Raw genomic sequence first — 25,514 nt, 5'->3', positions numbered from 1 at the left:
AGAGATCTGCTGTGAGTCTGATGGGCTTCCCTTTGTGGGTGACCCGACGTTTCTCTCTGGCTGCCCTTAGTATTCTCTCCTTTATTTCAACCTTGTTGAATCTGACGATTATGTGCCTTGGGGTTGCTCTTCTTGCAGAATATCTTTGTGGTGTTCTCTGTATTTCCTGCATTTGAGTGTTGGCCTGTCTTGCTAGGTGGGGGAAATTTTCCTGGATGATGTCCTGAAGAGTATTTTCCAGCTTGGATTCATTCTCTTCGTCCCCTTCTGGTACACCTATCAAATGTAGGTTAGGTCTTTTCACATAGTCCCACATTTCTTGGAGACTTTGTTCATTCCTTTTTGCGCTTTTTTCTCTAATCTTGGTTTCTCGTTTAATTTCATTGAGTTGGTCTTCGACTTCAGATATTCTTTCTTCTGCTTGGTCAATTCGGCTATTGAAACTTGTGCATGCTTCACGAAGTTCTCCTATTGTGTTTTTCAGCTCCTTTAATTAATTCATATTCCTCTCTAAGTTATCCATTTTTGTTATCATTTCCCCATATCTTTTTTCAAGTTCCTTAGTTTCTTTGCATTGATTTAATACATGTTCTTTTAGCTCACAAAACTTTCTCCTTATCCACCTTCTGAAGTCTAATTCCGTCATTTAGTCACAGTCATTCTCCGTCCAGCTTAGTTCCCTTGCTGATGAGGAGTTTTGGTCCTTTCTAGGAGGCGAGGTGTTCTGGTTTTGGGTGTTTTTCTCCTTTTTTCTCTGGTTTCTTCCCATCTTTGTGGGTTTATCGCTTGTTGTCTGCGTAGTTGCTGACTTTTCGACTGGGTCTCTGAGTGGACACCCAGATTGTTGATGATGAAGTATTTCTGTTACTTGGTTTTCCTTCTACCAGTCTAGCCCCTTCGCTGTACAACTGCTGAGGTCCACTCCAGGTCCTGCTTGTCTGGGGTGCACCTCTAGCAGCTGTGGCACAGTGAGGGATGCTACCAGTTTCTTTTTCTGCTATCTTTGTCCCAGGATGATGCCTGCCAAATGTCAGTCTTTTGGATTTAGAGGGTCAGGGAGCTGCTTGAGGAGACAGTCTGTACTTTATAGGAGCTCAATTGCTGAGCTGTGAGCTCTGTTGTTCATTCAGGGCTGTTAGGCTGCTATGTTTGATTCTGCTGCAACAGGGCTCATTAAAAAACCGCTTTTTTCTCAAATGCTCTGTGTTGGGGGGTTTGGGCTTTATTTTTGGATGTCCGCTGAGGTGTTCTGCCCAGCTAGGAGGCAGACTAGCCACTCTTTGCCTGCCGAGGCTCTGCCCTGCTGTTGTGTGGTTCTCTCTGATGCTGCAGGCTCTGCTGTTCTGCTGTGGTCTCCGCCACGCCCTGCGGCGGAGTCTCTTCATTGTAGCAGGTTGCCTCGGCAATGGCAGGCTGTGTCAGCAGTGGGCGTGTATCTCAGTAGGGACGGTTGCCTCAGCAACAGCTGGCTGCGTCGACAGTGGGCGTGTATCTCAGTTGGGGCGGGTTGCCTCAGTAATGGTGGACGCCCCTCCCCCACAGAGCGTCTCAGACCACCCGCCTGGGGATCGTTTGAAATCACGGTTTTGTTCGTTTCACTGGGCTACCCCGAATGCTCTGTCCCTGCAATCCCCCAGGCTGGTCCCCTGTCCAAATCTCGTTCAGTCTCAAGTCCAGCCCTCTCAAGTCTCAGGCCGCCAGTTCAACAGGGCACCTGGACAAGCGCGCCCTGTGGGGAGCGCTGGGGTGGCTGGCCATTGCCACCCCAGAGGCACTGCCTGGCATCCCGCGTCTCCTCAATACTTGGGAGTTTCCCCATTCCATGGGCAACAAAGATCAGTCTGGAAATGCAGCTCCGACTCACCCCTCCGCGGATTCAACAAGAGCTCCAATCCTGGGTTGTTCTCACAGCACCATCTTGAGTCCTCCGGCCCCAACACCATTTCTTAAATAGGGAATTTTTCCCCCATTGCTGTTTTTGTCAGATTTGTTGAAGATCATGTGTTTGTAGGTGTGTGGCATTATTCCTGAGGCCTCTGTCCTGTTCCATTGATCTATATATCTGTTTTGGTACCAGTCCCATTGTTTTGGTTACCGTAGCCTTGTAGTATAGTTTGAAGTCAGGTGGTATGATGCCTCCAGCTTTTCTTTTCTTTTTTTCTTAGAATTGTCTTTGCTATGCAGTCTCTTTTTTGGTTCCATATGAAATTTAAGGTGGTTTTTTTCTAGTTCTGTGAAGAAAGTCAGTGGTACCTTGATGGGGATAGCACTGAATCTATAGATTACTTTCAGCAGTATGACCATTTTCATGATATTGATTCTTTCTAACCAGGAGCATGAAATTGTTTTTTCATTTGTTTGTGTACTGTCTTATTTCTCTGAGCAGTGTTTTGTGGTTCTTCTTGGAGAGGTCCTTGACTTCCCTTGTAAGTTGTATTCCTAGGTATTTTATTGTCTTACAGCAATTGTGAATGGGAGTTCATTCATAATATGGATCTCTGTTTTTCCTTTAGAAATGCTTGTAATTTTTGCATATTACTTTTGTATCCTGAGACTTTGCTGAAGTTGTTTATCAGCTTAAGAACATTTTGGGCTAAGTCAATAGGGTCTTGTAAATATACAATCATGTCATCTGCAAATAGAGACAATTTGACTTCCTCTTTAACTATTTGAATACCCTTTATTTCTTTCTCTTGCCTGATTGCTCTGGTCAGAACTTCCAATACAATGTTGAATAGGAGTGCTGAGAAAGGGTATCCTTGTCTTGTGCCAGTTTCCAAAGGGAATGCTTCCAGTTTTTGCCCATCCAGTATGCTATTGGCTGTGGGTTTGTCATAAATAGCTCTTATTATTTTGATATACATTCCATCACTACCTAGTTTATTGAGAGTTTTTACCATGAATAGTTGTTGAATTACGTCGAAGGCCTTCTCTGTAGGTATTGAGATAATCATGTAGTTTTTGTCTTTAATTCTGTTTATGTGATGGATTATGTTTATTGATTTGTGTATTTGGAACCAAACTTGCATTCCAGGGATGAAGCCAACTTGATCATGATGGAAAGCTTCTTGATGTTCTGTTGGATTTGGTTTGTCAGTATTTTATTGAGGATTTTTGCATCAATGTTCATTAGGGATACTGGCCTGCAATTTTCTTTTTAGTTGTGTATCTGCCAGGTTTTGGTATCAGAATGGAGGCCTCATAAAATGTGTTACAAAGGATTCCCTCTTTTTCTATTGTTTGGAATAGTTTCAGAAGGAATGGTATCAGCTCCTCTCTGTACCTCTGGTGGAAACCATCTGGTCTTGGACTTTTTTTGGTTGGTAGGCTGTGATTAATTGCTGCCTTGATTTCAGACCTTGTTATTGATCTACTCAGGGATTTGAATTCTTCCTGGTTTAGTCTTGAGAGGGTGTAAGTGTCTAGGATTTTATCCCTTTCTTCTAGATTTTCTATTTTATTTGTGTAGAGGTTTTTATAGTATTTTCTGATGGTAGTTTGTATTTCTATCAGATCAGTGGTGATATTGCCTTTATCATTTTTTATTGCATCTATTTGATTCTTTTTTCTGCTTTATTAGTCTGCCTGGCAATTTATCTCTTTTGTTGATCTTTTTTTTTTTTTTAAAAAAAAAAAAGCTCCTGAATTCATTGATTTTTTTGAAGTTTTTTTATTTTCGTGTCTCTATCTTCTTCAGTTCTGCTCTGATCTTAGTTATTTGTTGTCTTCTCTTGACTTTTGAGTTTGTTTGTTATTGATTCTCTAGACTTTTTTCTTTAATGTTGATGTTAGGGTGTCAATTTTAGATCATTCTTGCTTTCTCTTTTGGGCATTTAGTGCTATAAATTTCCCTCTACACACTGCTTTAAATGTGTCCTAGAGATTCTGGTACAGTGTGTCTTAATTCTCACTGTTTTCCAAGAACATCTTTATTTCTGCATTTATTTCATTGTTTATCCAGTAGTCATTCAGGAACAGTTTGTTCAGTTTCCATGTAATTGTGCAGTTTTGAGGGAGTTTCTTAATTCTGAATTCCAATTTGATTGCACTGTGTTCTGAGAGACTGTTTTTTATTATGTCTGTTCTTTTGCATTTGCTGAGGAGTGTTTTACATCCAATTATATGGTAAATTGTTTGAAAAGGTGTGATGTGGTGCTGAGATAATGTATATTCTGTTGATTTGGGCTGGAGGGTTCTGTAGATGTCTATTAGGTCCACTTGATTCAGAGCTGAGTTTAAGTCCTGCATATCCTTGTTAATTTTCTGTTTAATTGATCTAATATTGACAGTGAGGTGTTAGTCTCCCACTGTTATTGTGTGGGAGTCTTAGTTTCTTTGTAGGTCCTTAAGAACTTGTTTTATAAATCTAGGCACTCTTGCATTGGTTACATATATATTTAGGATAGTTATCTCTTTTTGTGGCATTGATCTCTTTACCATTATGTAATGTCCTTCTTTGTCTCCTTTGATCTTTGATGGGTTAAAGTCTGTTTTATCAGAGACTAGTATTGTAACCCCCTTTTTTTTAATTGATTTCCATTTGCTTGGTAAATATTCCTCCATCCCATTTTTTTTTTAGCCTATGTGTGTCTCTGCATGTAAGATGTGTCTCCTGAATACAGCACACCAATGAATCTTGACTCTTTATCCAATTTGCCAGCCTGTGTGTTTTAATTGGGTCATTTAGCCCATTTACATTTAAGGTTAATATTGTTATGTGTGAATTTGATCCTGCCATTATGATGCTAGCTGGTTATTTTGACCATTTGTTGATGCAGTTTCTTCTTAGTGTCTATAGTCTTTACAATTTGGTATGTTTTTCCATGGCTGGTGACTTTTTACAATGTTGATCATAACCACAATTCTCATTCAGACATCCTGGACATAGCCAAGAGTGACGTGTAATGACAGCTGAATGAGTTTTGAGGAGAAACTGAATCCAAATAGTACAACTTTCCCCCACTGTTAGGAGGCCTAGACATCACTCTTCTCAGAAAGGTGGAAGGGTTGAGCTGTGCTACGGAACTCTCATATTACACTGGGAACAGGTTGCTGATCAGTGACAGACAGCAAGTGTTAATAATGATGTTGGTACTGAGAGAAAGCTGGCATCTCAAGTATTATTCCCTTGTGCCCAATGCCCATTGGCTGCCTCCTATTTTAATTAATTGATACAGGTAAACTTTCTCTCATCATGTGGTGGCAAGTCCTGCTTCTTATCTCCACAGAACATTATTCAGGACACACTCAGATGTTGCTCTTTGATTACAAAGGATGTTCACCAACAATTTTGTGCCCAAGTAGCTAAAAGAGGTCACTCATGAAAAGTGTTGTTCACAGAGCTGCACATCAAACTATTGAACTGGCTGCCTGCCTGAGTCAGGGCCCCAGGAATAATGGGGCAATTCTAAGCCCAAGTTGTTCTCCAGAGCCTCAGCTACTTCTGCAGGGCTGGGGAGGGAATGAGGCCACCTGATTACACAGAGTGGAACTGCCCAGGCCATTTGCTTATCTTATCCTTATCACTGAGAAAAGGAATATTAGAGCTGAAAGTCCTGGAAGTCCTAGAGACCATCTTGGGACTCAGGCTTTTCTGTAGACTCTCAGATGGCAGGAACCATAAGCTGGAGACATCTAGTCATTGTTGCTGCTGTTGATAAAGACTCCTTCCACCCCCCCATCCAAGTGCACCTCACAGGTGCTAAAGATAAGTGGTCACCCACAGGGCCTGATGGCAGTGACCCTGGAAGGAACAGGGTCCCTAGCCTCTAGTTTTCTACATGGAGTTAATGAAAATGTGGGAATACATGTCACAGAATGTGTATGCACATGAACATATCCTAAATATGAGCTGTTTTAACTCATTGAAAAGTTTCTATCAATCACTTATTGGGACATTCAGAAAGTCCTTTAAAATGCTAGTATTATCTAAAGATTCATGGATCCTAAATTAGAGTACTGCTTGTGGGTAACTGCATTAAGCCAAATGATCAAGAAGATATATATTCCTGGATCTTCAAACTCACCCCAAGATTTGGAGAACATATCATTTTATATTAAAACCAAAAACCTGTTCAGAATACATTTGAATAATTTCTTTTTACCTAAAAACAGAGTCTTTAAATAAGTATTAATTTTGAGACATAATGCCCTAGAATACTTACTGGGGTATGTTTTCTTTCTCCTACCCTGTTACAGGCATTTCATTGGCAAGTTTGAGGAGCATGGAATTATCAGCCATCAATACATTGCTGGGTTTGAAAATAATTTACATCAATCAGCAGAGAACCTCCACTGCTGATGTCAGCAGGAACTGAGGATGTTCAGGTAGACATAGAAGGCTTTCAATCCCCAAACTTGAATGACGTTATGACTCTGCTCACAGCCAGGCTTCCCTTGCTTGTGGTCACTGCAGTGGATCAATGTTGGTTTGCCTTTCATGCAGTGGATTTGCTGGCCTGCTTCTCAGTCTGTAGCTTAGAGTTGAGATGTATGAGAAAGACTCTCAGGAGGAGAGAGTTGTCCTCTTGGGGACACAGCCCTTGGCTTCTGTGGCCTCACTGAGTAGCAGTGAATATTGACTGGGGCAGTAGAGTTTCAGGACTCACAGGGACAGTCTCAACAGTAGAACACTTCGGCAAAGAGTGAGGACTTAAGATTCAGATGGACCTTGCCTGGAACTGTGTCTCTATGCCTTGAACTGCTACACTTAAATGGTTAATTAATCTCTCTATGCCTCACTTTCTCCCTCTGTAAAACCCAGACAGCAGTAAAATATGCCTCAAAGGGCTGCCCTGCCTAGCACAATTAGCTGTGCTCCTACTTCCACAAGTTCCATTTCACCAGAAGCCCAAGAAGCCACAGAGCAAAACCTTCAAAATGAAGCATATACTTCTTCCTTTATCAACTTCTACTTACCCAACAAATATCTGTACAGTGCCTTGCACTTATCTTAAAACAGCTCTGGCTCTGAAATTACTTAACCGGAGCCAATGAGTTAGGAGGCTAGGACACAGTACCAGGATTCTGACTCCTGCAGGCTGGCCATAATCCATCCTTCAGACAGCTTCCCAGAGCAGAAAAATCCAGGGAGCCCCTTAATGAGACATTTTCCCTAATGTTTTCTTCGATTCTGACAACTGCAATGGAAGTTTAGCAGAAGCTTGTAGACCCCAAAATTCTTTCTCTTTCTCTCTTCCTCCCTCCCTCCCTCTTGCTGTTACTCTTTTTACTGCCTCTCCACACCAAACTTCATTTTTTTAAAATAGAATGATGCTCTTGGGGAAGAAAAGATTTAATAAAGATTTTATGGTAACCCAAATGAAAATTTTAAAAGAAGAAAGGTCCAAATTTAAAAGTTAAAATAATGCAATCTACATTTAACATTGACTTATTTCCTTCATAAAATAAATAATGTTGCAACTACTACTACCATGCCTTCCTTCGCCAGCAGTTTTTGAGCACTGATTGCACGTCAACCTCTTGGTTACTTCTGAGAGACACAAATATGAAGAAAGCATAGTCCCCAAAGCTTACTGATAGGCAGAGGCTCCACACCTCTGACAGAATGGAGTGCGTATCCTAGACTGGTGATTCATTTATACACACACACTTCTGGGTGCACAGGAGGATTTAAAGCACACCCTGAAATCACTCCAAACTTCCAACAAAAGTTTTCCAAATCATAAACACATATTTTTTCTAAAATCAGCCCTCACTTTCTCCTCTCTTTCCCTAGTACTTCCTATTTTCATCAATGACATACTGCCCTCAGCATAAGTGAGAGGTGGGTCTTGGTTTCATACTGAGAACCAGCTCAGTTGGGAGAGCCCCATCCAGGTGGGCTGAAGGTACTGAAAGGCAGACACCCAGATAGCACAACAGAGTGGATCTATCCTGGGGACCAACAGCCTGAGAGCCTGTGGGGCTGACAGCTCTCCAAACTGAAGGCCCTGAGCAGACTGTCACCCACATTACTTATTTTCTCTTTGACAGGTGATTCTTATCAATATACAGCTGTTCTACAGATACACATAGCTCAAGACTATACCAAGTAGGCAGCTGTTACTCACCTACCACTAACTACAAACTACAAGGTATCCTCCACAAAGGAGCCATGGGGGCAGAATAAACTTACTGTTTCTCAACATCTCCCCCTTCTTTGTTTCACAAAACTAGGTAAGCAAGTACAGCTGTATCTTGGTGAACCATTTCTTTGAGGCTTCTGGATCCATACTGCAAACTACACAAAGAGAAACAAGACAGATTAATAACATAATCATAACAGCAATCACAGATTCTCCAAATGTTTTCATCCAAATCCTAGAGCTTCCTCAAGCACCTCGGAACCTGACTAACTACCTACTCTTAGGTTTCTTCCTTAAGGAGTGTAACTACTTCCTGCTGAAAAGGGACATGGAGAGCCCTCTGGGTCCCATCTCCTTGCTTGCTGTCTAAAGGTCTTTCCAGTGCTGTTTTATTCTCTTCTGATTATGTTCAGTCTGATTATACTTTTTAGAGTTACTAAAGTTAATTAAAAATTCTCCCACCACCAAAAGATGTGGGGGGTTTAACACAGCTCTGAATCTAAAGAGCTTTTATTTCTGGTAAATTTCTAATGAATAAATTAGCATGTGATTTTCTATTATATTTCCCTTCCCAGACTTTTATTGGTTTTAGAGTCATAACTATCTTTCAAAGTTCTTTTTATTCAGCTCTTATCATTGGCCATACTATTTTTGGTAGTGGCTTTATTAATCCGTCATCTCACCAGATAATAAAATTGTTTATCTCAATATGTATAAATTCCAAATAATTGTAGTTCTTATCCACCATCTGAATTTTATGTTCCTACAAGAGGACTGATTGGTATAATCAAATACTAAGTATCCCCTTAGGGGACCAATGATCAATAATAATAATAATTCCATAGGAATTGTTGTGTAGCACCTCAGCCTCTATCACAACACAATCTCAACAGGTTAATGTCTTTAACTTAGGGGACCATTCTTTTATTTGCGTTCAAGTTTTGACGGCCAAAGCATTGTTACTTTATTTCCTAAATTATTACAGAAAATGCCAAGGCCAGCAATCATTAAAGGAAGGAAAGAATATATGTCTAATGAGTGAAACTTTCTTTTACTTTTATCCCAGCTCCAGAAATACTCACTTTAATTGTGATAACCATCAACATGATTACCATAATAAGCTGTCCTGTTTTCTTCATGTTTTCCTCTGCTCTTTGTGAAAGCTTTTTTAATTTTGACCACAAGTTGGTGGTGACATTTGGTGTGATCCCCTTGTGGGAACAGTACGCCCCCTTGATGATAGTCTTGCCATCTCTGTGAGTTGGAGGTTCTCTACAAGTCTCATTTTGGTCATTGTACTATGTCTGGCTCATAGTACAGCTTTAAATGTCTGAATGGTATCCACACCAGTTGTTGATTTGGACCTGCAGAAATACAAGCAAATTCTCTCCCCCAGGTTATTACATTACCTCTTTCCCAATTCTTCGTGAGTGGATTTCACCACCAGATCAATTGCCTTGTAGTTTCTTCCTTGGACTGTTTATTTAGGTGTAGTTCAGTAACTAAATTTTCTAAATCCCCCAGTTTTTCTTTTGTTAGTGGCCATTGCTCTATCCATATCAATTTGTTCATCATCCATTTCAAAGCTATAGGCTCTGGAGGCATAACAATGGCTGCTATCAAAAAGGATATCCTAAGTCCTGACAAGAGTTTGTGCTTTAGTTCCTAAAGATTCCCTTGGGCTCTGCAAATTTTCTTCCAATCCCATCCCAGTCACATAGCCCTTGTCTTTCATCGTTTGATGGCCTGGAGGGCTACATGAATGTTCAGGTATTAAAACCTGAACTCCCCATTGCTGCAACAAGTTTTTTCCCTACGAGTTAAAAAGCATTTGCATCACAATAGGCTGAATAATTCCAAGCTATCTCACAGGCAGGTTAAAATGACTACTTTGATACACTTCAGAGGCCTCCCCTACTCCAAGCCCACTGAACTGAGCATTTTCCATGGGCCAAGAAAGTGGCCACCGTTGGAAAGACAGAAATAATAGAAACATCTGCTCCAATATCTACCAATCCTTTAAATTTATTTTCTTGAATTGTAATCTCACATGTAGGATGTTCACCACTAATTTGATTTACCCAATATGCTGCTCTGTCTTGTCTGTTTATACCTCCAAGTCCTCTTGCTCTTTTACATTCACTTTTTCCTATTGTTTCATATGGTATAACTAAAAGCTGTGCTACACGTTCCCCAGGCTCAGCACTCCAAGGAACAGAAGAAGTCACTACAATTTGTATTTCCCCTAAAAAGTCTGCATCGGTAACTCATGTATGAATTCTATCTCCTTAGGCAGTAAGACCATCTTCCTAGAAGTAAGCCTACAATTCCAGGGGTAAAAGGCCACAAACTCCTGTAGATATTTTTTGCGGTGTCTCTCCCAGTAAAATGCTTACCCATTGAGAGCTGCCTGCGCAAATCTACTTCTGTGCTCTGAGCTGTGGTGGAGAACAAGCATTGTACAGGGATGAGGGAATCACTCATACTGGATAGGCCCCAGTATGGATTGGGGCCCGAGGAATGCCCCTCAACCCATTTCCCAAAATCAGATCTATTGGAATCAGCTGGCAAGAAATAGCTACAATCTTCAATAATCCTAGCACAAACAGAGACTCAGACCCAAACTGATTGATGATTTGTTTAAACTCCTTTAGCAGTTTAAAGGGAAGGGGTTCAAAAGCAGCCTATACCTGCCCCTGCTGATATTGAGGGTGTACAAGAACTGGAAATTGGCTTGCCTCCGAATCTTCCTCTTTTTTCACTTGTTGAATTCTGGCTTGGAGGAAACCAGTTATCATAATTCTAGGAATACGAACATCTGAACTGCTTACCATAGTTCTAGCAATACAAACACCAACAGAAGCAGAAGTAGAAATATCGGTAGGACCTGGCCATTCTTTGATAGGATACCTGGAGTGGGGGTCTGATGGGCACACCTTTTCCTCATTTGACTTTTAATCTTTTTGCTCTATAATTTCTTTACATACTTTATCACATGACTCCTCTCCTGAATTGTCTTCCTCCTCATGGGTCTGAAACAGTTCCAGGGCAAAACACACCAAAGCCCAAAGAGACCACACCAAATAAGCCCCATGTTTGCTTTATCTTTATCCCATGTTACCCTATATGACTGAGCTCCCCCAGCTACCCTGGGAGATCTTTTCAAATGTTCTCAGGCCAACTCCAAGCTCCCCCAGCTCATCCTGGGAGATTTTTTTCTTTCTCTTCCAAACATTCTTGGTCTAGCTCTGGGTTCTCCTAGCTCACCTGGGAGTCTCCCCCAGGTTCCCTCTGGATCCTCCTAACTCATCTGGAGGATTCTTTTCAAATTTTCCTGGGATACCTTCTGAGCTCCCCAACTTGTCCTGGGAATTCTTTCCAAATGTACTCAAGATACCTCTCCTTTCTCCATTGCTCAGGCAACTCTTCATCCTGGGTTCAAGTCCCCACACTTGGGTGCCACTTAGCAAGAACTTGCTTAGTCCAGAAACCCTCAGCCAGGTGGGCTGAAGGTATTGAGAGGCAGACACCCAGATAGAACAACAGAGTGGATCCATCCAGGGGACCAACAGCCTGAGAGCCTGCGGGGCTGACAGCTCTCTAGACTAAAGGCCTCAAGCAGACTTTCATCCATGTTATTTGTTTGCTCTTTGACAGGTGATTCTTGTTAATACACAGGTGTTCTACAGATACACATAACTCAAAAATATACCAGGTAGGCAGCTGTTACCTGCCTACCACTAATTACAAGCTACAAGGCATGCTCTACAAAGGAGCCATAGGGGCAGAATAAACTTATTATTTCTCAAGAGTTTCAGTTTCGACTCTCTTCTATCAACAACTCTTCCTGAGTACTCCAACATATATTATTTCAAAACCCTTGCAATAGACATACTAATTATTTCCATTTCATGGATGAAGGAATTGAGGCTCAGGGGTTCAATCAAATGTCACATAATAAAGGGCTGAGGCAAGAATTGAATCAATGTCTTTCCAATGCTAGCGTCAGTGACTGTTTCATGGTATCAGATATATATTTTTTCAAATAAATTTTTTATGAGACAGAGTCTGGCTATATTGCCCAAGCCGGAGGGCAGTGGCTATTCACAGGTGTGAGCCCACTGCTCATCAGTGCAGGAGTTTTGATTCCATGTTTCTGACTGAGCTTATTCACCCCTTCTTTGGCAACTTGATGGTCCCCTGCTCCTAGGAGAATACTATGTTAATGTTGAGCTTAGTGCAGATACCCTATCAGCATGACATTCTACAGCCCAGAACTCCTGGGCTCAAGCAATCCTCCTGCAGACCTATAAAGTATAGCAGACAACAGCTATACTTTCTATTCTATAACTTACTAATATTTCCTATATTATGATTTGCTATTATTTTCATAACTTTTATTTCAATCAATTGCAAGCCTTACACTTTGTATAAAATGGCTTCAATTTTTAGCCCAGCAATCGTGGTCTGACTTTATCTCATATTCATTATTTTACTATACTCCTGACTATTGTCTTTTTCTATTTTGCTTAAAATGTTAACAGTTTAAAATGATAACTGTAATAATTTGACTGTTTGCAGAGAATGTTGCTATTTCTCCAGCACACTGCAGCTGTGCTATCTGAGCAACCAGTCATGCATCATTACTCGATTAAGCAAAATCTGCCCTATCTTGGTGCTCAGTTTATAAGCAACACAGAGCTCATTCATGAATAGAAGGCTGGAAGTCTAAAGAGTCCATCACATTTTATTGAATTTTATGGTACCTCACTATTTCTTAGTAGGAAAAGTCCTATTTAGGTTGGTACCTGTGAAATAAAAATAGTCTCCAAACCATTCCAGAGGGGATCAACAGTTTACAAAATACAGATGCATATCACTTAAAAATGGAAATGCATTTTGAGAAATGCATCCTATTGTGAAAACATCCTGGAGTGTACTTACACAGACCTAGCCAGTTGCTTTGCCTCTTCCACCTGTTTCCCTTCAGCTCCTTCTTTCTTACCAGATCAATGAAGTCACCCCACAGTCCACATTTCAGCACTAATTATACCACCGCCTGGCTTCTAAGATGAGGCATACCTTGGACACTCTCTTATATCAATCACACAGTCTTTTCTCCCATCATGATCTAAACTCCATGAAGACACTCATGGGTACTCTGCTGCTTCTCTCTGTCACCTACATTTGCAACTGATATGGCTAGAATGGAGATGTAGTTCTTCCACAGGGCCCCTTTTTTCTAAGTGATTTCCATCTTGGCTAACAGCTCCACTACCTCCCTAAACTCTTGTTTAGGCAAATTTCTAGCACGTGCTTTGGTTCTTCCTTTTAGCTAATCTTTGAGAAATATGAAAAAAAAAAATTTAATCACCATAGTCAACTGAGGTTGACTTTCTTGGCCAAGAACATTCCAGAGAAACCTTAAAAACTGAGTTAACAGCTGTATCAGATGTCAAACATACCTCGGTATGCCCCTTCCTTATCAACCTTTAGCCAAAACTCTTTTTTAAGGAGTCAGCAGAGACACCTCTGGAAAAAGATAGATGACTTGTTTCTTTGTCATCTTTAGTCAGTCATGTGAGGCTGCTACCAGTTTCCCCTTCCTCTTCACTGCTTCCAAGTGACAGCTTACCAGTCACTTTCTAAACAGTCACCACCATCTCTGTATGTGCCTTGGCTGACTCTTAGAGGATGCAATGAGAATTTTGGTGTCCTTCACTTCACGTTTTGATGTTAGAGGGCTGAAAACTCCACCTCAGATCACAGTAATGCTGCCATTTTAAAAACATGCAATCCATGAAGAGGGATTAAGAATTGTTCCTGAACAGGTTTCTTCTCTCATAAATATTTGTAACTCCTCCTATAGCTCATTAAATATGTATATTTGACCACCCCATTCAGCATGAATTTCTGTCTTGCCTTCCCTCCCCTCCAAGTGCTTCCTCTCAGCTATACCTTCTAGCCAGCAGGATGGCCAGCCTTCAGCCTGTAACCTTTTATGAGAAATAAAGCTCTTTACAAATTTTGAACTTCATGATTCTTCAGTTGACACCTTCTACTCCAGTTGCTACACAGGTGCTGAGATGCTAAACACAGCCATGTTTCTGTGTCTACCTGACTCCCAAGTGCAAGTCCTCATCACCCACCTGGCCTCCCTGCCTCCACTCCTTCCCCTATACCATCTATGTTCCACAGAAAGTCAGGGTCAGCTTTTAAATTGCACATCAGAGCATGTCATTTTCCTGCTAAAGCTATCCAGAGGCTCTCCATCCCATTTCCAGGAAGTCAAGTTTTTTGTCCTGCGTTTTACCTTTGTAAAAGGTTCTTACCCCTGTGGTCCAGCTGCTGTGTACCCCTCTTCTTTCCTTTCTGCCATTCTCCCCTGCACCTGCTCTTTCCTGCCTGCTGGGCTAGCTGTGGCCCTGTCCTCAGAACATACCACATTCTGTGTCCTTGGCTCAGCTTGGCCTTTTCTGGCATGGGCACCACCAGCTCTACTCCTCACCCAGACCTCTGCTGAGATGGTGCCTCCCCTGAGAGGCCTCCATTATCCCTGTGATCTGCAGGAAGTAACCAGTCCTTCACTATTGTAATTCTTGACATTACCATAGTATATTTTCAGGGGAGTCTACCAGACACCTTTATGTGTTACCTGGCAAACTCTAAATAAATTAGGTCCTATATACTCAGTTTGTCAGACAAAACCAGGATGGGGGATTACATGTATTGTGGCATGTCACATCACAACAGAAAGAACAGCTCCTGTAATACAAAACTGCTAAGGCACACTGGCAGGCCATCTTAAGCTGTCCTGGTTCTATGGAGTTCCAGCATTCAAACTAGGAATGAATGCAAGTATGCAGCCATGCTTGTGTGTAATAAACTTCTCTGCATTTATGCTAAAATGATATTTTATTGATACATCCAATATGTTTTATAAAAATAGTCCCAAACCTGGGTGTAATATTACCAGCCACTTAACACTTTTTGTTAACTTTTTATGCTGTCAGTCCTGGATATTATTTGAAGAATATTTTCTATCAGGAGTTATAAATTCCTTCTGTCCTCATATTGAGGCAAAAAATAAAAACATGAACAAAATCTCTGTGCTTCACAAAAAAGGTAAGATCCAACCTGTGGCCCCATTAGTCCACAGTGTTACCAAATAGGACATTACAGAGGAGGGGGTTGCAGGGAGCAGCTCCAAGCCATAAACAAGGGAGCATTACACTCTGTATCCACAGTGTCCCAGAATAGCTGTGTGACACAGGTAGAAGAAGAAAAGATGATTAATTTGCATGTGTGTGTGAGAGAGAGAGAGAAAGAGAGAGATGAAAGTTTCCATTTGTTGTTGTCATTATATTTTAACTTATTTTTCCATAAGCATCAAGAAAACTCCACCCCTAAAGCCAATATAAATGTCTCATAACCAAAGAGATTAGTAGGTGGCATGAAAGATAGGCTCTGCATAGAAAGTACTCAAACTGACAACACCTACTAATAAAAAATGAGAAAAAGCCGTAAAGACACATACCTCCAACTTTTCAAAATACTGTGAAGTGTCAAAATCAAGGAAACCACAAACATACACAAAAGCAATTCAGTACATCAAATCTGTTTAATATATTACATTGAAAATTTTTAAAGAAAACCTTCTTTGGCCTTTTGTTGTTGTCATTCTGTTCCCAGAGTGGGACATGTTGGCCACCCCTGTGAAACACTCATACACTTAAATGCAGAGGCAGGAACTTTATCATATCCCCTCCAACATCAGTCGGAACCCACCTCACAGAGTCCCCTAATGATATTTATATACTGTAAGCTAATAAGGATGAAGGCAGGGACCAAATGGCTCAGATCTAAGAAGCAACCTGATTTCTACCCCATTTGAAATATAATGCACTTTCAACCCTATCATGTTTGAGTGGTAGAACTTTGCCCTAAGGAAACATCAAACACATGTTGAGGAAAACCACCGATCACTCTAAAACTGAGTGAAAGCAATGCACAACATGTATTAACACATTTCTAATTAAACAAATGTAAATCTCAGAGACCATCTTTGGCTTTACTAGTCCAGTCAGGAAGAGACACAGCATGTTTCTAAGGCAATGAAAGGTTCATTTTCTTATCCACAGCTGGACAGAGCACTTTTGACCCATCACAAAATAGGAGCACCCTTTTATCATCACAGACTCTCAATTCAGAGCTTTGCTGATTTGTAAAAACATATTTTGGCTTGTAATTTGGCAAACGTAACTTAACCTGGGAGTAATGCTTTAAAACAAAATTTTGTAACATGTGCCATATCGTCTGTTTCCATAGAACCCAAATGCAGCTCTGTTTTTAAATGATAAAAATATAGGTCTTTCTTTAGCTCTAGAGTATATTCACTTTCAGCAATAACAGACCACCGCTAAGAAAAAAAAAAAAGAATTTCCCAATATTTTCTTTTTTCTATTCGACAGACTTATGCTCAAAATCAGTATGTCCCACAAGAATAAAGAAAACTATTATTGTGTAAAATGTCATCTGAATCCCTAGCATGCATTTCTGTCTCTTGGAGACTTGAGCTAAAAATGGATCAATTGTGAGGATAGTCTGTTGGTCATTAGGACATAAGTACAAATAACGTATCTTGGGGAAAAAAATCTACAGCATTTGTTTTTTCAATGAATCACTGGAACATATCTCATTAAAATACAATCTTAAAATTGATATAGAAATTATTTTAACAATTTAATTTATGTACATTTTTTATACCTAATATTTGCATACCAAGTATTCTATTAGTTTTTAAAGAAATACAAAAGATAAAAAAAAAATGTATCTCCACTTTCAAAGTAAATTCAGTTATAAGCAACTGTAAAGTGTTGTGCTAATGATATATACTTGGAAGTTGTTAGTTTAGTTTTAGCTGGATTTGAAGCCTTGGTATATAGGATGTAAATTAGAAAAAAGGTAAAAAATTGAAAAAAAAAATCCTGTAATCCCAGCACTTTGAGAGGCTGAGGTGGATGGATCATGAGATCAGGAGATTGAGACCATCCTAGCCAACATGGTGAAACCCTGTCTCTACTAAAACTACAAAAATTAGCTGGGCCTGCTGATGCACACTTGTAGTCCCAGATACTCTGGAGGCTAAGGCAGGAGAAGCACATGAACCCAGGAGGGGGAAGTTGCCATGAGCCAAGAATGCACCATTCAACTTCAGCCTGGAGACACAGCGAGACTCCATCAAAAAAAAAAAATTGACTGAGGAGAATATTCTTCAGACCAAATTAAGAAGTGAGCAATAAAGGAGAATAAACCAACGAAACAGAAGAAAATCTAGAGAAGAATTATGTTTCAGGATCAAATGACAAAGAAGTTCTAGAAGGAATAAATGGGCAGAAGGTAAATGCTGCCAGGAGAGTGACCATCGTGAATGTTAAAGAGAAGTCACACACTTGGGAAGGAGGATGCAGAAGTGACAGTGACAACATGCTAATTTGCACAAAAACCTATACCAAGCTTCAGATAATCATTGTGTTTTGTTTTGTTTTTTAAAAAAACACTAATCCATCAATAGGCCTCAAGCAAATGTGAACAGGATTATGATGAAAGGACATTTCAGAGCTTTTTCTAAGAACAGTGAGATTACTGTTTAAAAAAATTCTATAGCCACATAATACAGAAAAGTAAGAGTTTTAGAAAAAACACTAGGGGATTTTGTCATGCAAGCTTTCATGCAATATTTCATCGAGGGGGGATTATTTTTCATTCTTTCTATAAAAAGATTTAAGTTTTTATTAATTTAGTAAATCATTTAAATTATACATATGACAAAGGATGAGAAAACAAATTTAACAGCAACTGAAATACATTAATCTGTAATAAGATGTGAAGAAAAAGATCAGAGCTGAAGCAGCAACAAAAATAGTAAAACAAATTACTGTGTGAAGGTGGCACACAAAATTTAAATTTTTTGTGGAGAATGCAAAAGTGATGTTTCTCTCATGTGGTAGAAATTACGCTGCTTCTTGGCATAGTGGCTGATAGGTCATAGGAAAAAAAATGCCATATAAGTTGAAGATGAAGAAGAGAAGGAAATGCATAAATAGACTTTCTAGACTAATATGATAAAATAATTTCTTATTTCAATATAATTTTCATCTATATACATGGCCCCATACAACTTCCAAGTTTCTATAAACCATAAGGTTAAATAACCCAGCTACAAAATATTTCAGAACATTGCATATTCCCAGCCACATGGACTCTCTTGATTAGTGACTGCAGGCAATTGTCCATACTTTATTGCTTCCTCTTCTGCTTTATTTTTTTTATGAACTTGATAGAGATAAAAAGGAAAGCCTTTTTATCAGCCTATTTCAGAAATTTTATACAAAATATTTATAGACATCTTTTAGATAAAGTTCCTGAATGAGAAAAACTCTGATGTTACTAAATATCAAAGTCAGAATATTGTTTTGGCCCTACCCTGAAACGGCAGACAGAATTTTACAACACCCCAAAGCAATTTCGCTTTTATAAATTGAAAATAAAATTGAAATATTCGGGCATTCTTACAGAAAAATCATGGAACTCTGTCTTGGTGACCTGTGCTTCCTTTGTTAGGAAGGTAAACGATGTTACCATTGTTTACCCATTCTGCAAATAATGGTAGTCTCTAGTATGTGGGCTTTTTCTGTCTCCATGCCTCCATCTCCATTGGTAATGCTGGTACTGTTTTTGCTTCAACCTCAAATATCACCCCAATGGCAATAATATCCAAGTCAGTGTGTTGAAAGGAATTTCTAGATTATTTATTGCATAAGCACCCCACTGAAAAATTTATTCAAAAGTATTCCATTGAGAATCAAAAACATATTGATATGATTATTTTGGTCTGTTAAAGAAAAACTGAAAACAAAACTGGGAATTCTCAATAAACAAATCAAAACTTAGGTATAATCATAATGTAAATGGCTCACAGGGTGAATGTGAAGCAAGCTTGTCTTTCAGAGGCTGCATATGGACGACATGGTTTTAGGTTTGTTGTCGTTCTTTCCTTCTCTTGTCAGAATTGAGTATTAAAAATGTTTGGCTGAGGCAATTTTTTACAACCTTATGGGTTATTTTTAGTGAAAACTTTTTAGAAGTAGAATATGCATACATAAAGTGCACAAATCAAATTAAACGTGTGCATCTCAAATTGTGTTCTATTTTCAAAAAATGAATAACTGTGAACAGCACTTTTATTTTTTTAAAGTTAGAAACTGTATCCTCATCCCATTTCCATTTCTTACTCATCATCCCTTAACTCAGGCATAACCACTCTTCTGATCTACAACACCATAAATTAGTTTTGTAAGCTTTGGAATTTTACCTATAAGAGTCATATGGGATGAATGTTCACAAAGCCTACTTAGATATTACAGATCCTTTCCATGTATACAAATAGTGTCTCAGATAAGACCAACAAATATCTGGGCTGGTGGTGCAGGGGCAAAAGAATTTATCAAAACATTTGTAGATAAAGAAAGGCAGATTTATTAGAGAAAGTATGAAAATAGGTTGCATGAAAGCAGTGAGCACATAAGCATTAGAAAAGCCAACTACAATAAAACGAATACTTCCTGGAGACATTTATGCTGTGTGCTGAAGAGGGCTTTGTACAGTCCTGAAAACACCAAGATTGCAAATAAGCTAACTTGCAGGTGCCTGGTGATAAGTGGGGTGTAGGAAGGCTACATGTTCTGAACCATGAAGAAAACCCAATTTATAGTTTATCTGCTTTCTCCTGCTTTCCCCTGGTCCTGCAAACCTGACTCCTTTTTCCCAATAAGACTCCATAAGAAGTGTTCTAGAGGTATCCGTTTTGTCATAAATTTGACTCTACAATGAGCAACAAGCAAAGCCATGTAAAGCCTACGGGATACTAAGAAGCTGTGGATTAGAAGCTGCCTCATGTTTTTCTCACCATTCTCCAAATAAAAAGCTTTGTTGACTAGATTTAGGCCCCAGATCCAGACCACAGAGGTGGCAGAGAGGTAGATCCAGCACCTTTTGAATGTTATGTTCTTAAAGAAGGCAATAAATGAAGGGTCTGGAACCAGAAAAAGGGGAAATGAACGCAGAGAAAGCAAAAGGTGACAAGATGCCACTACACCCGAAACAAAAGATGTCTTTGCTACTGCAGATCAAAGTGGTAGGGTTTGTCTTCTGAGCACACTGAAGAGAATCTGTACATTTAAATATGCCCTTCTTTCAGTTTCCATCTTTCATCAAAATCAGGTATTTTGGAGCAATGGTTCTCAAAATTTAAAGGAAACAATCACCTGGAGATTTATTAAAATGTAGATGCTGGTGTGCCACACCCAGAGGTTCCAATTCACTGTGTTTGTGTGTGTGTGTTTGTGTGTGAGAGAGAGAGAGAGACAGAGAGAGAGAGAGAGAGAGAGAGAGAGACAGCGGCAGAGACAGAGAGAGGGAGAGAGATTGCCTGTAGGTGGAAAAGTTGTCATTTTAACAAGCAACTCAGATGATTTGGATGCAGGTGGTCAACGGACCTTGCTGAGAAACATACAATTTAGAATCTATAAAATGTTAAAATTATGTGGCCAGAAGAATTTGGAGTTTAAATCACAGCAATCTTTCTATTCATGAAGGTTTAAAAATAATTCATCACTCCAGGAAAAAGAAGAGCATGCATGTTTTAGATTTTCCATGGGTTGTTATACCTTTTCCACAATTCTCAAAGGTAATTAGGGTGAGTGGTATTATTCTGACTTTGGTGATTGGGAGACTAATGCAGGTAAAGTGATTTGCCAAAGGTTATATAACTGTTTGGGGCATAAACCCTGTTAGGTCTACTGACTTTTGTTCAGAGACCAAATAACATGCTATTCTCTCTACCACTACTAAAGTTAAAAGCATTGGGAGAAGCATGCAGAAAATATAAACACATTTCCTAATCTAATTTTGGATTAAGTTTTACTCATCTCTCCAATTCTCCATCATCAGGCAACATCTTTAAGTATTTGCCTTTGGGACCTATTATGAGGAAATATAAATCTCACAGATATGTTACTGGGAGGAAAAACACATAGTCCTCTATGGAAAAACATTATCATGTGTTTTCTATAGCTGAAGGCTTAGCTGGCACTAATCAGGATAGACACAATCTGAGTTTTTAGCTTACTAGGGAAGCTAAATTTAGCTTACTATAGAAGTTTTTAGCTTACTTAGAAGAGACAAATAGAAAAGCAGGGTTTATTTTAAAATCCCACAAATATGGCATATTTTCAAGACAGAAAGGATGCAGATGGCTTCTTTGATTTCAGAAACTTCAAGTGGAACTTCCTAAAATGTTTTCTGGTTGGGTTTCACATACCATATCATGAGATTCCTTACAGAAGATAAAGACTCTTTGATAGTAATGAAAAATTCTAATTCTACAGTCCTTCCTTTCCTTTACCATCAAGGAAAAACCTGCATGTTCTCCCATGAGAATGACTCCAAATATCATAAAAAAGACAAAAAAGTATTTAATCAAGTTAGTAAAGAAAACCCCCAGCAGAAACAATGCATGTTTTTGAAGGTTAGAGGTGTTATGAGCTGGGTGTGGTGGCTCATGCCTGTAATCCCGGAACATTGGGAGGCCAAGGCCAGTAAATGTCTTGATGTCAGGAGTTTGAGAACAGCATGGCCAATATGGTAAAACCCCATCTCTACTAAAAATACAAAAATCAGTGGGGCATTGTGTTGGGTGCCCATAATCCCAGCTACTTGGGAGGATGAGGCAGGAGAATCGCTTGAACCTGGGTAGCAGAGGTTACAGTGAGAAAATATCAGGCCATTGCACTCCAGCTTGGGCAACAAGAATGAAACTCTAGATCAAATAAAAAAAAGGTATGAATAGAGAATATGTTTTGTGTGTCAAATCTCTCTGTCTATCTGGTGAAAAATGCCATTTACGATTACATGGTAGTTTAATTCTAGAGTATCAAATAATCATGTTCATTTACTAAAAATCAACTGGTTAGTGAACTACAAAAAATGGTTTATAAATTCACCAGAAGCTGGCCAGGTGCAGTAGTGCATGCTTGTAATCCTAGCACTTTGGGAGGCTGAGGTAGGGGATCACCTGAGGTCAGGAGTTAAGACCAGCCTGACTAACATGGTGGAACCCCATGTGTATTAAATATCAAAAATAACCCAAGCATGGTGGTGCATGCCTATAATCCCAGCTACTTGGGAGACTGAGGCAGAAGAATCATTAGAACCCAAGAGGTGGAGGTTGCAGTAAGCAAAGATTGCACCATTGCACTCTAGCCTGGGCAACAAGAGCAAAACTCATTCTCAAAAAAAAAAAAATTACCAGAAGCATTATTCAAGTACCAATTTTAACAGCAGTCTTTGGCCTGGTGCAATGGCTCACACCTGAAATCCCAGAAGTTCGAAAGGCTGAGGGTGGTGGATCACCAGAGGTCAGGAGTTTGAGATCAGCCTGGCCAACATGGTGAAATGCTGTCTCTACTGAAAATAAAAAATTAGCCAGGCGTGGTAGTGCACACTTGTAATCACATATACTCCAAAGGCTGAGGCAGGAGAATTGCTTAGAAGCTGGAAGGCAGAGGTTTCAGTGAGCCAAGATTGTGCCACTACAGTCTACCCTGGGTGACAGAGGGAGTCTCTGTCTACAAAAAAAAAAAAAGCAGTCTTTTAGATAGCAGAATTGTGCAGCAGAGTTGTGCAGCGGAAGCGTTATGGGACTATAAAAAGCAATGTTTTCATAGAATACCCTTCATTTCTGAGGATTCACCAACCTAGACATCTAGAAAAATGCTCTTTGTTTGCCAGTCACATACCAAGTGACCCATCCTGTCAGCTGTTAACTGTTCTCTAACTTAGAAAAGTGTCTGGGCAGTCAGCTGTGGCTCTGTTTATTGTCTAGTAGCAAAAAATGCCCCCGATAAAGTATTCATCACATCAGATCAACCCTGAACCAGAAAGAAGAGGGTATAAAACACATTCTAAGCCCCAATACCTGACCATAGGGCTACTGTCTTTCACTGGACACTTTGTTTTGTGGCGCTCGATTATGCTGCTTTAAAACAAATTTGCTTTCTTCAAACACACACAGTTTCTTTGTTGGAAATGCTCATTTTCCTACCCAACAATCCTCTGGGTTTATTCAATGCCCTTTAATTTCTTCTATTGCTGGAATTTGGAAAAGAACTGAAAAGCATGGCCATTAGACATTTATCCTCTTTTCTTAGAAAACGCCAAAATGCATTAGAGGACATGCACACCTACTCCTGCAGGACAGGTCCTTCCCACTCAGCACCCTCATTGGAGGTCCTGTGCACCCTGAGGCTCAATTAGCCAATTGAGCCACCAGGTGGAAAAGCAAGCAATAATACTCTGGGCTACCTCATAAGAAATGGCTGCTGGACACAGTCTAGACTTGGGTCAACCCAGGGGGTTTGTTTACTTCTGCAGAGTAAGTGAGGCAGAGATAGTAGACAGCTGTGCCATGCACAGACCTGCCACTAAAATATGTATTCTTCAGTCACCAACATCAATTGAATTCTGACCCACTGTTCTTCCCTTTCCACCTGGGTTCTGTGCCCCAGCATGAACATCCTCTCTTAAACGTGGGTGGAAAACACCAGAGCAAACACCAATCTGCTCAATGCACATCCCTTGCAAACAGCTGCCCCTTGGGCCCAGAATTGCGCACACTGGCCTAGATCTGGAAGGACACCCAGGCAGGCCTGGGCTATGGGCATTTGGATGTTTGAGAAAAAACTTGGGTTTCTGGGAGCCCAGAGGACAGATTAGAAGTGGGAAGACTGGCTGTGTGCATCACAGCTTTTCACTCTGTGCACAGGAACACACCCACCATGGAAGGACCAGTGCAGAGGTCCTTAAGTACAGGGCCCAGCAGCCTATTGCAGGGGCCTAAGAACAGGAATGCTATGGGCAACGTCAGAGTGGGGTCTCTGGGATAAATCTGGAGACCTTAGTTTACACAGCTTCCTTGGTAAATTGAGGCGGTGTGGACCACAAGATTGCCGAGCTCCTTTCTATCCAAACGATACTTTGAGATTCCATGATCCAGTTTGTCACTGTTGACGTCTCAGTCTCATGTCCTAGACAAAGTTAATATAAAATAAAAAATAAAAAGATATTCAAATGAGTATAAAAGTCTTTAATCTCAGCCTCTTCAGTTCAAAGAGATAAACAATGAGAGAGGAGCTTTTAGATTTAACTTCCACATGTGACTCAGATGAGGATAACAACTAATCAGAGTACAACATCAAAACTGTAACCAGTGTAATCCCTGGATTAGGCATTTCTAACATCAAAACTGTAACGAGTGTAATCACTCAAAATAGCTCTAGTTTCCAAAGGGCAACAAACTGCATATCAGTACTATGTGCAATTAACACATAATTTATTTTAAATATGTAGACATGCAAGGTAAGTAAGAGGATTTAAGTTGACTCTTTATAATACTTCAAATTTAAAATGCCATTTATGTGGACTGGATGACATCTTCCAGGTGCTTTAATTTGGTTTACCTGCTGATAGATCCTGACAGAAACAGGTAGCACCAGCCTCTCCTAAACCTCATTGCAGTTGTAAAACACAGAGGGTCTGCTTGCCCACACATTGAGAAACACTGTTATCACAAGACACAGAAGGCAAACTCCCAATCAGGCGTATTATCTGTTCTATCATATTTTGGGCAGTGAGAATGGTGAGCCAGATGGTTGAGTAGATGCCCAAAAGCCACCAGTCAGGTCAGCATGCTTCCCCATATAGCTAGATGGCTGAACTGCAGAGGAAAATAGACAGGGCTTCTTGGGTGGACCAGCAGATTCACCTGAACTCCACCTGCTACAGAACCGCTGCATCCAAGCTACCTCTCCTTATGGAAAGATTCTCATGACTCATAACTTACTGGGAGTTCAATTTGCCTAATTCCCTTGTCTCAGAATATTTAACAATGACTTCAAGTAATGAGTGTCCCCAAAGTACTCTGAAGATGAACATGTCTTGCTGTCATGGCTGGCTTTCCTCCAAGTTTTACCCCATAGTGACAGTAGGCCCCTCTCAGTTCATGGCAAGTGTTTGTTCAAACCGAAGGCTGTATACAGTCAGAATACATTAATCTGGTAAGATAGTGGCTGAACAGAAAAAACCCATAAGATCTTTTTTATTGAACATTTTGGGACTTCAAATGTTGTGTTCATTTTGCAAAGAGCTTTTTTTTTTTTTAATTATTTGAGATGGATATTGCCTCTTAACACAGTTCCCTTAAGCATCTACCTAGGTGTTCATTTTTTTCTCCATTGTCCTCTTAATTTGATGATCCTTGACTTCTTTTTTTATTTCACAACCCACAATCTAATCCATGTGCAAGATCTG

The 25,514-nt window shown here is 39.9% G+C and overlaps 1 protein-coding gene across 1 annotated transcript in view; it reads right to left on the bottom strand.

Moving 5' to 3' along the window:
• ANKRD30A (ankyrin repeat domain 30A) overlaps window positions 1-25,514 on the bottom strand; it is a 215,475-nt gene that overhangs the window by 44,328 nt on the left and 145,633 nt on the right. The window contains exon 40 of the mRNA XM_078332937.1: window positions 8,138-24,232. Coding sequence (XP_078189063.1) covers window positions 24,206-24,232 — 27 coding nt within the window. The 3' untranslated portion in view covers window positions 8,138-24,205. The remainder of the gene's footprint in view (window positions 1-8,137; window positions 24,233-25,514) is intronic.

The sequence above is a fragment of the Callithrix jacchus genome, chromosome 7 (assembly GCF_049354715.1).
Source record: "Callithrix jacchus isolate 240 chromosome 7, calJac240_pri, whole genome shotgun sequence".
In the NCBI taxonomy this organism is placed as follows: domain Eukaryota; kingdom Metazoa; phylum Chordata; class Mammalia; order Primates; family Cebidae; genus Callithrix; species Callithrix jacchus.
The sequence above is the reverse complement of the archived record's forward strand: the minus strand, read 5'-3'. Positions and strand labels throughout refer to the sequence as shown.